Source organism: Thunnus thynnus, chromosome 7 (genome assembly GCF_963924715.1).
Source record: "Thunnus thynnus chromosome 7, fThuThy2.1, whole genome shotgun sequence".
Lineage (NCBI taxonomy): Eukaryota > Metazoa > Chordata > Actinopteri > Scombriformes > Scombridae > Thunnus > Thunnus thynnus.
Window position 1 is genome coordinate 10,465,016 of NC_089523.1, and position 13,689 is coordinate 10,478,704.

General features: G+C 41.4%; 1 protein-coding gene across 8 annotated transcripts in view; it reads right to left on the bottom strand.

Annotated features, from left to right (window-relative positions):
- The window catches only part of fli1 (Fli-1 proto-oncogene, ETS transcription factor), a 33,038-nt gene that overhangs the window by 10,308 nt on the left and 9,041 nt on the right, over nt 1-13,689 (bottom strand). For 4 of the 8 annotated variants that reach the window (XM_067594255.1, XM_067594261.1, XM_067594257.1 and 1 more), the window contains 4 exons: nt 10,599-10,810; nt 10,074-10,228; nt 8,460-8,663; nt 1,571-1,639 (listed from right to left, as the gene is read on the bottom strand). In XM_067594255.1, the coding sequence (XP_067450356.1) occupies nt 1,571-1,639; nt 8,460-8,663; nt 10,074-10,228; nt 10,599-10,810 (640 nt within the window). The remainder of the gene's footprint in view (nt 1-1,570; nt 1,640-8,459; nt 8,664-10,073; nt 10,229-10,598; nt 10,811-13,689) is intronic. The other 4 variants (XM_067594256.1, XM_067594262.1, XM_067594258.1 and 1 more) reach the window with 2 other exon arrangements.

The window sequence follows — 13,689 nt, forward strand, 5'->3', positions numbered from 1 at the left end:
TTCGCCTAGTTCATGTCGTGTCAGCACAAAATAATGTTTGTAGAGTGAAAAGGTATCCAGAGGAAAGAGACTGTCATCCCGAGCTGCTGTGGGCGTTGTTCTAAGAAACTCAGCTTGGTTTTTACAAGGATTTTACTGGTAACATTATCAAAACTATAAGTAACAATGGAAAATTAGTCAGCAGTTCAAACTTGACAGTTGCATCTCCAATTAATTACAGATTTGAAAATGTAAATGTAAATTAGTTACTAGTCTGACTAACTTTGTGAGAACAAAATGCCCACCTTAACTTACCTGAAAGTTTAATATTAATTTCTGAGATTTAAACAAAAAAAGTTGACGAATCTCTTAACAAACACATAAAAAATCTCCCCTGCAGAGGTGAGCTATTCCAAACAGTTTACAATTCAGATTAATGCACTTTTTGAGAAATAAAATATAAAAATGAGCTGAAGAAAAACAAATTAATCATACGTACGAATAATACATGTAATTCAAGAACATTTGGATAAAGCTGACCTGTGTTGCATACAAGTAGAATCATCTTATCTGACGTGATATTTGTTTAAAAAAACATGTTTTCGGACAAATAATATTTGATGAGTATTTTGCAGTCCCAATACCCAGCATTCAATGTGCTTTAGACATACATTGAATAAGTTTCATCAACAGGTAGTGATAGTAATCTCTTACAAATAGTATAGAAATTGATTTTGTAGAGCAAAATGTGTACAAGGTGGTAAACTCCAGTCTCAGATAGTTGCTCTACTCTTGAGTTTAATACAAAGAAAAAAAGCCCCCCAGCATATACTGTATAGTTACCCTCTTTTCAACCCTCTGCCATGAACACCCGCATACATCTAGACACACACACTAATTTCCAATCCAATCTGGTCTAAAGTAGCCAATCAGCCTCTTCTGCCATGTGTGTTGCACCGTACACATTGTTGCTTCAGCACCTGTCTCTGATGCATGTCTCTCCAATAAACAACCTCATTCACATGTCTTACATCCCGCATCCTTACCTATAATCGCTACATTCACAGGCTATGTCCACCCCAGCTGCTGTGGATAGAACTCATCAGCACACTGCTTTTGTCTTCTTGTTAATACGCCTCTATTCTGAAACCACCCTTTTAAGCTGCAATGTGTTGTCACAGGTATTGGCTCTGAATAGTACGGACTGCTGTAACAGCTTGCCTCATGTTATTTTAACAACACAAAAGGTGCACCTGCCCAGAGCCTTGTCAGTGGCAAGCAGTGACTGCGTGTGCTTTGAATTTGTGTGAGTGCTCTGTATTCTCAAGTGTGTGTATTTGTTTGCATCTGCTTGTGTGAAGCTGGCAGGTACTGTGAAGGAGAATTTTAAAGGACTGCTGAAAATTCTCTGTCTTTTATTCTCTCTTTTTTCCTTCTCTCACTCTTCTTCCTTTATCTCTTTGGAGCCTATTATTCTCACCTCATTCCCTTGATGTAAAACAGTTGAACTCTGCAAACACCAAACCAAATATATAGACACATGGATAGAGAATTGGATAGAGGATAGCCAATAAAGAAATTGTGTTCCTACCCTCTTTGGCAGCTAGGCGAGGGGATGGGTCTGTGTGAGATGGCGTATTGTAGGATAATGATGAGCTACCTGCAATGAGACAAAAGAGAGCACATTAAGACAAAACAATGTCTTATGCACCTGTCCTGTAAACAAATGAATGACATCTAAAACTAGCACATAAAAATCTGAATAAGTGATATGATAATTTTCACAAAGTCTCTTATACTTATCAGATTCAGCATTAATAGCACAATTCCTTGTAGAGTAATGAGTAATCTTGCATTAAACAATTTACAGATGTAAACTTTTATAATCATTAAGAAAATGTGCTTTAAAGGAGAGTAACCCCTGGGTACCCCTATTGAACTCTAAGTGACAGACTCATATGATATAAGAATAGCCAGCAGGTGGCAGTAGAAAGTTCAGCTCAATTACTGTCAAGCAGCACTCAAGCCCCTTTCATTTCTTGAACTGTGTTCCTATTTTGTCTTAAAAAATAATCTCAGAGGGAAAATAATTCATGACACATAAATCTAGCCCCAAATACAAAAAAAAATCCAGCAACATGTGCGCACTGTCAGTCTGCTAAATGTAGGAAAAACCCTGAAGTCTGCCAGCATTTTCACTGCAAAGCCCTATTCCTGAATAATAAAGTCGGAGAGGCAAGACTCTGCATATGGCTGCCTATTCATTTCACCTTATGGAGCAGAACTCTGCGCTGCATTCCTGCACTTACACAGGCACCCTGGGCGGCACCAAAATGCTCTCTTAATTTTAGCTGCCCCCAGGCATAAATCAGCGAGTGGAAAAACAGACCCAAAAATGCACAGAGAAAACACAAGAGCTGCTACTACATGGGGAGTGTTAAGATTTAGCACTACGACTGCTAAGAGGAGCTGCTGAGTAGGGAAGATACGTTTTCTGAATGGGGGGATCTGACAAAGAACAAAAACTGGAAAGAAAAATCTAGCTTGAGATGTGCTCTTCTTAAGATTTGATGCAGGATCCTAATTCACTGTGTTGCTGGTGGTGGGGTTGGGGGTGAAGGGGCCCATGGTGGCAGACTAGGGGTCTGTTTTTTAGTGGGAGGTGGGGTGCTCCACAAATGTATTCTAACCTCCCAACACCCCACCCCTCCCAGTTCTACCTACTCCACGGCACCCCCAAGGCTCTGGGTCTAATTTAGAAACCTGGGGGCCTCAGAACAGGGGAGCCATTGTATGAGGCAGGGTCCCTGCACAGCAATCAAACGCAGTTCCTCGTACAAAAATAATTCCACACGCGGAGTGTAAGCGCACATGGGGCAAGCAAGCCACCGAATCTTTGGAATAAGGGAGAAAGTGAAAGAGAAAAGGTGAACAGGCAGACCGAAAAAGAGAGGGAAAGAAGGGAGGAGGAAGGGGCTGTTAACCCTTTTCCTACTGTGTGCTACATATGTGGGCTGACCCAGACAGGCAAACAGGCAGCATTGCTGAGAAAACCTCAAAACCATCCCACAGAGAAATTCAGGACTGCTGTACGAGAGAGAGTGAGAGTGAGTGAGAGCGGAGGGGTGAGTGAGCGACAGAGAGAGAGAGAGAGAGAGAGAGAGGGAGAGAGAGAGAGAGAGAGAGAGACAGAGAGAGAGAGGCCACAGCTGACAGTTTGGTGGAGGGAGTCTTGGCTGTGCTGCCTATTTATTTGGACGGCCTCTTTCTCTCTCAGAAAACAAACATATCCTGGTAATCTGACAGCACAGTGGGAGGACTGGCCAGTGTTCAGCCTTTAAGACCCTCACTCTCCCTTTCCCTCCCTAGTCACATCTGCTCAGAGTCTGTTAGATTACATAACATCCACAAACAATTTTCTTTTCTCTCCTTCCTATGACTGATGGCTCTTTCAAAAGGCCCTGTCCTCCAGTTTGGCATGCCCATAATATTGACAGAGATTTTTCAGGGCTTGTTCAGCATTGTGATGGACCTCCATTGGGCCCCTGCTGTTTATTCTGTAGAGCCATATGATACCATCGCCTAAAACATGTGGCACAGGCTTTGTCAACAAACTGAAAGTCCCAGTTGTGCAGTTTTGGGCATTCTGCCACCTAAAGGAAGCCAACAGAAAGTCATCCTTTTAGCTCTATAGAATAAAGCTGCACTGGCTAGAGCCACTGCCCATCTTTATAACAGATTTACGTAGTGCACCAGAGAAATTTACAACAAGTCCTCAAAACTTGGCCTCAAAAAGGCTGTTACTCTTCCAAAATGACTCATATGAGTGCTGTCTGATCTGATGCCCCTATCGTCAAAACATCATTTGTAAGTGCCTGTCAAAATGCATATGACAAATATGGGCTATTACCATTTTCTGATCTGCTAGTGCTATAATTACAGTTTGGTAAGGTTAAGGCATAGAATACTGGATAAGATTAGGGGAATATATCATGGTTTGGTTACAGTAACTACTTGGTTATGGTTGGAGTATATATTTTCCAATTAAAACACTTAGTTAGCACCGAGCGATTTAGCATTGCACTCCTATTACACTGTCAGACTTGTGGACAGTTTTTTAAAAAAGGATCAAAATCAATGCAACAGAACTAGAGACATTCTTCTTCCCTGTCAAAACCTGCCACCCACATTACACACGATGCAACCTGACCAGTGACAGTTTGTCTGGAGATTTGAGTGTTATGCTAGTAGCGGTTAATGTAGCCTAAAGCAGAGATGAGGAGCAGGTTACAGAGGTCTGGTAAGGTCACTTCTTTCTAACTCCACATCCCTAGATTTTTTTCATTTGTAGTCTTCAACCCCAACCGACGGTGATCTAATTTTTTAGATACTGCGCCGCTCCCTCTGGAGCCAAAAAACACTTGAGTAGTGTTTCCCAAAAACTGTGGGTTTTCCTTAAAGCTTAGGGAAAGATCATTCATTACAGGTATGTGACTGGACCCAAACTCAGGTCTCATGACAGGCAAATGCACTACATACCCAGTCACCACCGTGACTTCCCTTTACTTTCTGCCATGCTACATATGGGGTACCCTTCCTCCTGCATTGGCACTGGACGTTGGCAATGGAAGTAAATCATGAGCTGCGGAATGATCCAATATGAATGTAATTCCTTGGAATACTGGATATTACTCACCAGAGAAATTACAGAATTGGTCGTTTGTGCAAATGCCTAAAACAACCTATTTTTATGAACCACTTGTGGCCTTGAAATTTATGGTGTTTATCTCTCAAATTCAAAGGTGGAAATGTTGTCATAGCTCCACAAACCCTTTTAAGGAGGAGGTTGGGTGGATGGATGGAGTAAGTATGTGAGTTTGACACGAGAGATTACTGTTCACATCTTGTCACCTATATAATACAAACAACCAATGCTGTTTTTGACAGTCATTTAAAGACCACAATCTTCCCCTAACGTAACCAAGTGTTTTTGTATTACTGTTATAATGTTATTGCAGAAAGAAAGAATTTTCAAAATGTTAGCATTAAAGTTAAAGAACGGGTTTTGTGGAATTCTCCAATATCAACATTCTTATCTGGCAATTGAGATGCAGTACAATTACGTTATACCCCGAAGCAGCTAGCTTCAATTACTGCTGAACTCATCTCAGTATTTATATGAACGGCAACAGCTTATTATTCACCTCCACTTATGCTGATGTGATATGTTCATAAATTCTTGCAGTGCTAAGTGTCTGAACCCCAGCAGTCAAGTGAGCAGCCGCAGACTGCTCTGTAATGGTGGCTTACAGCAGACAGCTAACAGTAAAGGGTGCAGAGCCAGGCCGTTGAGCCCCTCTGCACCAGTGATAATCTGCCAATAGAAAGAACTAATGCAAGGGGAGCTCAATAAAAATGTTGTGAGGGGAGAAAGAGAGAGAGAGAAAGAGAGCGAGAGAGAGAGAGAGAGAGCTCTCCAGACCTCCTTTTTCCCTACTCAGCCTTCGAGCCCAGATGTTTATGGTCTGTATAAACTATTGAGGGCTCGAGAATGTCCCCCACTCTGGAGCGAGCAGCAGCAGCAGTGGAGTGCAGGAGCCCAGACTTATCACTCTCTCTCTCCCTCTGTCTTGACTCCCTCACTGTAAATCTATCCAGACACAAGCAACGGCGACAGCTGGGAAACAGAACTATTGCTATTCTCCAATGGCACTCAATCATGACCACCTCGGACCGTTTCCACACACTTCTAAAAAACAGTTCACCCCCCCGACTTCTTTTTTCTATCTCACACTTGCATTCTATAACTGTTTCTCTTGCCCCTGCCCTTGTCCTCAGTTAACTACTGTAAAGTCTCCCTGTCAAGGATATCTTCTTCATCCAATTTCTTCTGTTTCTTTTGATCTACAGTAGATTTGTTTTCAAGTCTCAGTCTTGTTACTTTTCCCTCCTCACTCCCTCTTTCTCCCTTCTCTTTCCTTCTCTCTCTCTTCTTGCATCTCTGTGTGTTGGAGGATACAGTCTCTCGTTGTCTGAGGTTTTCGCTCTGCTCCGTTTCCAGCACATGTGGTATCAAACCGACCTACATGGGTGTGATAAAGCAAACAGTCCGCGGTCCCTCCCTGACAGACTAATTTGAACAAATTCTCAAATTGCACCCCAAATTGAAAGCACATTGGGGTGCGGGCGGCCATCATTTATAAAAATCTGGATAAGTGACCAACAATGAGGCCAAAATAATGCATGGGCAACTACCCTTGTTACTGCGAGCAGCTGGGTAGCCAGACAGATGTTCAGATTGTGCCCGCGGTTGCACCAGTGTGGGTGTTTGAACGATATTTCTGTGCATGACGTGGCAGGAATGTTTTGTTATGGTATGGCCGAAGGGTGGGGAAGTGTGTCCCTGCCCCGTGCCGAGTGTACATACAGGGCTTAATGACTCTGAGGAATGTTAATCAGAGGTTCAATAAACAGACCCAAACACACGCATGATGCACACAGATGTGTATGAAATGATTGCAGTACCCCTTTGGACCATCCATTGTTTGGAGGAGGATGGGAAGTAATGTATGAAAGAGCCATGAATGAGGCAGGAGGAAGACATCACATGACCTGTAATCACTAATACTTCCAGGGTTTGGCTCAGATCCCCCACCCCCCCACCCCCCCATGCTCTCTCTTTTTCTGTATTCTGGAAGCTCGGCCCAGCTCCAACACTTGTGAGTGAAGCCAGAGGTCTATTTTCTGGACGGGGTTACTCCTCGTCTATGATTGTGTTTGTTTGTGCTGCGGGGGGAGAAGAGAGACCAGCTTTAGTTTCCAAATCATCAGCCCTGCAGGGTCTGCATAAAGCCTCAACCCTCCTCCTCTTTCTCCTTCTCCTTCACTGTCTTTCTTAGACGTTCATTTACTAACATGGTTCCTCTTGCCCTTAGGCTCCCAGTGTCAATAATACACACTGCTCACTTCTCAGAGAGCTGCCCTGAAACAGGTCAGTCAGTCCAGGCACGGGATGGGAGCATTCATCTTTTTTGATTGTCGGGAACGGATCCAAAGCAATTTCAGCTGGCAAGTGGAGAGGATTCCCGAGACATCTCTTCTGTCTCCAAAACACACAAGGTCTAAATCAAAAAAAGGGCAGCATTGGGCAGAGTCGTGGTGCAGCACGCCTAAGCCGTGGCTAAGTCCCGCAGCCAGTGGCCATAATGAAAACTGCTTTGCGGAGTGTGCCCAGTGGCGGTCAGACAGATCCACCCGCTGCAGCGCTGCACAATGAGGCTGTTATACTCATGACAAGCATCTCTCTCTGCCCAGACGCCGTGCATAGAGAAAACTGTTGACACCCACAAAATACAGTTCCCATTACATCACACCAAGGCCCATCGCGATTTTTTGGGAGTAATTTTAAATTTAGTTGAGCCATCACTCACTCCACCCAATGTGGCGTCATGATATTCTGCAGTGGCAGCACAGGCAGCTCTCACTATTCTTCAGTTTAGAATGCAAAGTATTCAATGATGGGACAAATAGGTCTCTGTATGTCCAACAGTCATATTATTAAAATCTACTTATTTTTAAGGTAAACATACTTAGTGTCTGAACAAGACATCGCTGCGTATTCAAGCTTTTACCCACACCAGATGTTATATTTTCTATTAAAATGTCATTTGCATACTGCCTCAGAAAACTGGCTTCATTTCCCTACTGAAACATATGAAGCAGGATTATGCTGAGAACCTCTTCAAAGGTAAAAGGCTCAAATTTAGTTGCCTCCATTGCAAATTGCAGATCAGCTTTCTTTGCTGTGCTGAACACACAGGCCTAGCGTGATTCCTGAGGCAATGCACCTGGGCTTCATCTTTCTGTGGACCATGTGGAATAAGGCGCTGCAAAGTGTAGTGGGGGATGTAGTCGATGGTTATCTCGATAGGGAAAGAAACCCTCCTGGTTTCCACAGCTCTGTTTAAGACTGGGTAGCCATTATGGAGAAATGAGTTTCCAGTAAAAGCAATTTCATTGTTTATTGATGGTAATATGAATATAGTGCGGTGAAAAAAAAAAGTGTCATGTTGTTTGCCCGGGTTTGGCATTTTTTCCACTTACTTCTCATCCAAAAATAAAGAAAAGTGTATGAAAAGAGGCTTGTGTCTTGACAGAAAGTTGATTATGACTTCTTTTCTTTGGCAAAAATAGACGCCAGTACAGACTTTGACTTAGGCACAAACAGTAGGAATAGAGCGCAGTTCAACAAAATGACTGTCCTCTTGCTGTCTCGTACTCGATAAGAAAAAAAAAATCACGGATGAAATTCAGTCTTTTGATCAAATTTTCAGAATTTTTCTTTTCAGTTTTCTGTCATTTTAGCATCAAACAACTGCTGTTGGAGTCTTCGTTCCACTGATCCCTGAATTGATTAATCATTAATTTCTCTTGATTTGCTCAATTTATTCTTAAACCCAATTCTTACTGAGCATACTTACTTTCCCTGAGGTAATTGAGATGAGAGAGAAGCACTTCGGCGTTGTACATGGTGGTGAGCCGGAGGAAGTCGTCCTTGCTCATCTTGCAGAGCTCTTTGCCGTCTGTGTTCTGAAACATGGCCGTGTCGATCTCTAACAGGCCGTACTCCTTGATAGCCCACTCTAGCCACTGACGCACATGGTCCTGGGACCACAATGATGGGTCTGCAGGACGAGAAAAGAAGTTTATTAACTGCACAACAGTTGGTTCTGGACAGACAGGAGGGAAAGGGTAAAGGAAGAGGGAGAAACGAACAAAGTGGAAACAGAATTTTGTATCAGTAGCAGACTTGGTTCAGATAGTAAATTATTCGTTGTGTTATTTTAACCACAAGGGTTTACCGGAGTGGCATGACTCATATGAAATTTCAGGTAAATCATCTCTGACAGTATTCATTTTGAAATCCCATCCTGTCATTGTTCAACATTTGTGGTACTTCTTGTATTGTTCCATCTGGCAACAAAGTAGACTAACACAAACACACAGTATCTTACTGCACAGTTAATCTGGAAACCAACCCCCAAACTTACCACTAGTGGTTAAGGAGCGGCTCCTATTAGGTTAATAGATGAGTGGCCCTCTGCATCAGTTTAGCACTAACATTTTAATGGCCTTTACAATGGAAAATCTGCCAAGACTCCATTTGATTTTATGAATTTCATTTGCTCATTTTTTGGGGAAAATATAGTCATTCTCTCTGGATCTGTGGCTTAAGTGTAACAACGTAATCAACTTTCACATTAAAATAACTTTTTTACAGGCTCTAACCCTGAAACTACACTTGTTACTCCCTGAACTGTATTATTTCACATACAGTACACAGTTTGAACTCAAGGTGTGCCCAAACTTTTGACTGGTACTGTATTTAAAGATTCAATTTGTGATACCAGAGGAGAAATATATAGGTCTGGCAGACAAACAGACATCTCTACCTGCACACATTCAGCCGTGCTTCCATGGGTGACATAAAACACTGGAACAATGCTTTAACCCATGAACCAGCTATATAAAAAAGGGACTCATAAAACATTTACAGCAGACTAACAAAAATTGTTTTAAAAAGCACTTAAAAAGTGGATTCTTTTAAGATAAATTACCTACCAACTGTTGTCTGGTGTTGGTCTTTTGGTTTTGTTGTTTTCTGGTGTTGACCTTCACAGTGATCTTGTTTTGTTTTGTTTGAGTCTGATCTATTTGTTTCAATTTTGCTCCTGAGTTCTTTCCTTCCTGGTAAAAATGGTGTTTTGTTCTATTTTATTTTGTTTTCTTTGTTTATTGTTGGTATTATTATCATTGTCGTTGTTATTGGAGTGATTTTCTTTAAAAGTTGAGAGTCTTCTGTGTGAGGGTTTGAGGTGATCTGAGGGGTGCTGGGTGGGTTGAGAGGAATTGGGGTATGGGGTGACAGGTATGATGGTTATGTTGTCTGACTATTTCTTGTATGTAGTGTGTTGATGTGTTTTTTTATGTGTGGACCCCCGGGGATTTTAATAAACAGAGAAACAAATAAATAAAAAGACATAAACAATGTAATCCATCCTATGCCAGGCATGAAGAATAAAAAAAAACCTTACCTGCAGGTACAATGACTCTTCGCTCATTGGTGGTCATGTTGGGGGGAGGGGCGTTCTTCTCATCCATGTAGTTTCCATAGTTCATCTGAGATGTGTCATTACCCCCCACCAGCTTATTACATTTACCCACACTGCAGTCCACCGGAGACTCCCTGCTACACAAACACACACACACACACACACACACACACACACACACACACACGCACACACATGAGTAAGTTGTAAAAATATTATCAGCAGATAAATTGGGTGTTGTTGGTTTTCCTTTCCAGCCATTGACTTTGGCATAAGATATTTAAGCCCTTTGCTGGCCAGGGCCAAGTATGTCGAAGATTAGAAGCAAAACTGAAGGTTAGTTGTGGTAAAGAAATGGCCTGTTGAATGACAAATGACAATGATAATAGCAGAAGCTGTGGTAATGAACACCAAATGTCTAATATGTCTAGTAAAGATAGTTAAAAAAGTCATATTTTACAGGACACTGAAGAATGTAACACACAAGAAGTGGTTTTCATGCCATACCTGGATCCATTCATGTGCTCATATTCTCTCTTGACGTTGACCCGCACTGGCTGGTTGATCCACTCCTGCTGTGGGGGTAAGGGGTTGATTTTGTGGGTCTGGCCGTAGTCCTGTGTGCCAGATGCAGTCATGTCTGTCTTAGGGAGCGGGGCAGCAGCAGCGTATGGAGGCTCAAATAAGGACTGGTCTTCACTCACCACTGATAGCGCCTCCTGTAAGTAGAAGGAGCAAATACTTGGTATGTCTTTCTTCACTTATGTTACAAGTGTGTGAGCAAATTCCAAATAGGCCATATACAGCCTCACCAATATGCACTTTAAAGGATTAGAGACAATTAGCTCAGCTTAGTATGAAGACTGGAAGCAGGGGAAACAGCTAGCGTGGCTCTGTCCAAAGGTAGTATAATATATGCCTGCTAGCACCTCTAATTAACACTCTTTTGTGAAAACAACAAGTTGTGGTTTTAGGTGGGGTTATGTGCTGGACAATTTTTTAAATGGGTTCCGTGACTTCCTGGAGTTTCTGCTGGTTGCCTGGCCCATAACTTCACACTTTTGATTTTATATCTTGATTCAAAAATCAAGATATTATGTGTTAGTTAGTTAACTTTAGAAGTAATGGGAGGTGAATTACTTTTTACCCTTGGACAGTGACAGTCTAGCTGTTTCCCGTTGTGTTCTTCATGCTAAGCTAAGCTAACCATCTCCTGGTTGTCGCTTCATATTTACTGTACAGATATGAGAGTGGCATCGCTCTTCTCATCTGACTCTTGGCAAAACAGTGAATAAGTGTATTTCCCCAAATCTCAAACTATTCCTTTAAGAACGCAGAGGTATTGTCATGTAATGAGAGTGATAATTTGACACTACCCAGAAACTTGTGATGTCAAATTTTTTAATCTCTTGAGTATTTTTGTTTACAGTAATTATGTGCAGTTATGGGTCATATCGCAGTCTGGCATCCTAAGTAGTTTGTGTATACAGCCCACGTAGCAACTGTAGCTTCCTGTTGATGTTAAAATGACTTCAATCATGCCCACAGTGGAGTAAAACAGAGTTGTAAGCTTGGGCGCAACCAACATACTGGTTTACTAACATTATCAGTGAATACATACAACTATTCTACTGGTAATGAGCCATTGGTCCACAGATCAAACAAACAAACAAAAAGCTTCTTAAATTGAGATTTTCACATTTATTGTATGAGCTGACAATTAAAGAACTATCCAAAATAAAACTTCCCAGATTCCTGGCTGTGTAATAATTTTTCCTTTGCCTATTATCTGTATCTTCTTTAAGTCATTAGACAGCAGACTCCTCTGTCAGGCCATGGTGTGTCTGTCTTGTCTGGGCCTTGGGTTTCCCTCCACAGCTGAAGACTCAACAGAAGCAGGGGGGGTCACTGCTACACTGACCCCTCTGCTGTGGCTCAGCTGGAGCAATGTAAGTTTATTAAAGAAAACAAACGCAGAAAGTCTAGGCTGGCCAAGATATTACGTGGTTCCAACATGCTCCTTGTGTAATGTCTTGGAAGTAAAGCATGGATTAAGTACTTGATGGGTTACATTTTAACATGCAGATGTCACCACTTAGTGTTTGACAGTGAGCAGAGTCGGGCAATGTCACCATCTCAGACCTGTGCCAGGCACAAACTTCATAGTGCTTGATGGCTCGAAAGGATGCATATACTGCTTAACAATGATTTGATGAGTCGGTCGTTGTCATTATTGCTCCATCTGTCATTGTTAAAAACAATCAAACAAACAAATACCGAAAACAATAAGTAAGAATATCAAGTGAAATCATTACAGTCATATGGCTCTGCTGAGGATTAGACTCGGGTCTGATGCACATCTGGATCTGATAGGATCTGATGGCACAGCTTAGACCGAGACGTGTCTAATCCCCGAGGACTGAATTATTTCATTCCAAAATGCCACATATCTGCTTCAGGGGAAAAAATGCTACTTGATATTCATTGATCAATATTTCCAACATGTAGCTGTTTGCATTCTCTCAAAATCCTCAAGATCTCACATAACTTCAGTACCAATCCACTCTAAGACGTTTCATGCGAGCAGAAAGTTTTCATTTATCCGTTTGTCTGAGCCATATATGTCTTATTTTGTCGCAAAAGTTTTCAGTGGTGCACCTGTAGACTGACTATAGTCTGTATGAAGTAGACATACACAGAAACACAGTAACAAACAGTACAGTAGTGAGTAAAATATAATTTACTAAAATTTACTTTTTACTTTAAGAAATAATAGTAATATTTCATCTTTGTTTTGGAGTGATTTTATGTAAGTTATAGCTGCTTTATACACTATAAACTGAGACAAAATAACAAAGTTTTTACTCTGAATTGATACAATGTGTAAAGAAAAAGTGTAAAGAAAAAAAAAGATGATTTTTTTATTTTGCAAATGATTCTATGTGTCAAAAGATACTGGACCTAACATTTAGATGATATATTTTGACATTGTCACTCTGAACAATTTATTTTCTAAAGTTATGACAACTCCATTGTAATGCCACAGACCCATGCTGGCTTTACACCAGTAAAGGTTTTAAAATGATTAACGTACGGATACAAAGATTTACAAAGTGTGAAAGTTAAACATGAGTTTAAGTTGTCTTTACCCTTGACTAAAATGCACCTGTGTTCAGGATTAACAGCGTGATGAAGAAATCTCGGATATTATAATTAATTTTTCTTCACACACAATTAGAAACAAATGCCACAGGTCAAATACAAAACACACTTACGGGACTTTATAAAATACTATTCTTCAGGCTAATGGGCAGAGATAAAGGCTGAACCTCTCCAGAGCATTTAACCATCTCGCCAGAATTAGATTTTCCAGTGATTTCATCAGTGGGATCCATCATAGTCTGAACCCTGGCAGCTAGACTTACTATCTGAGCACAGCACACCAGCTAGTCTGTGGATGATAAAGTGTAGAAGAGTGATTGAATGTCTCATTACAGCTCGATAAGGGCATCAACTAATATGACTGTTGCACGTTATATTTACAGTGACATATCAGCCTGCGCAATTGAGACTATGACTGGCAAGTGGCGTGTGCTTA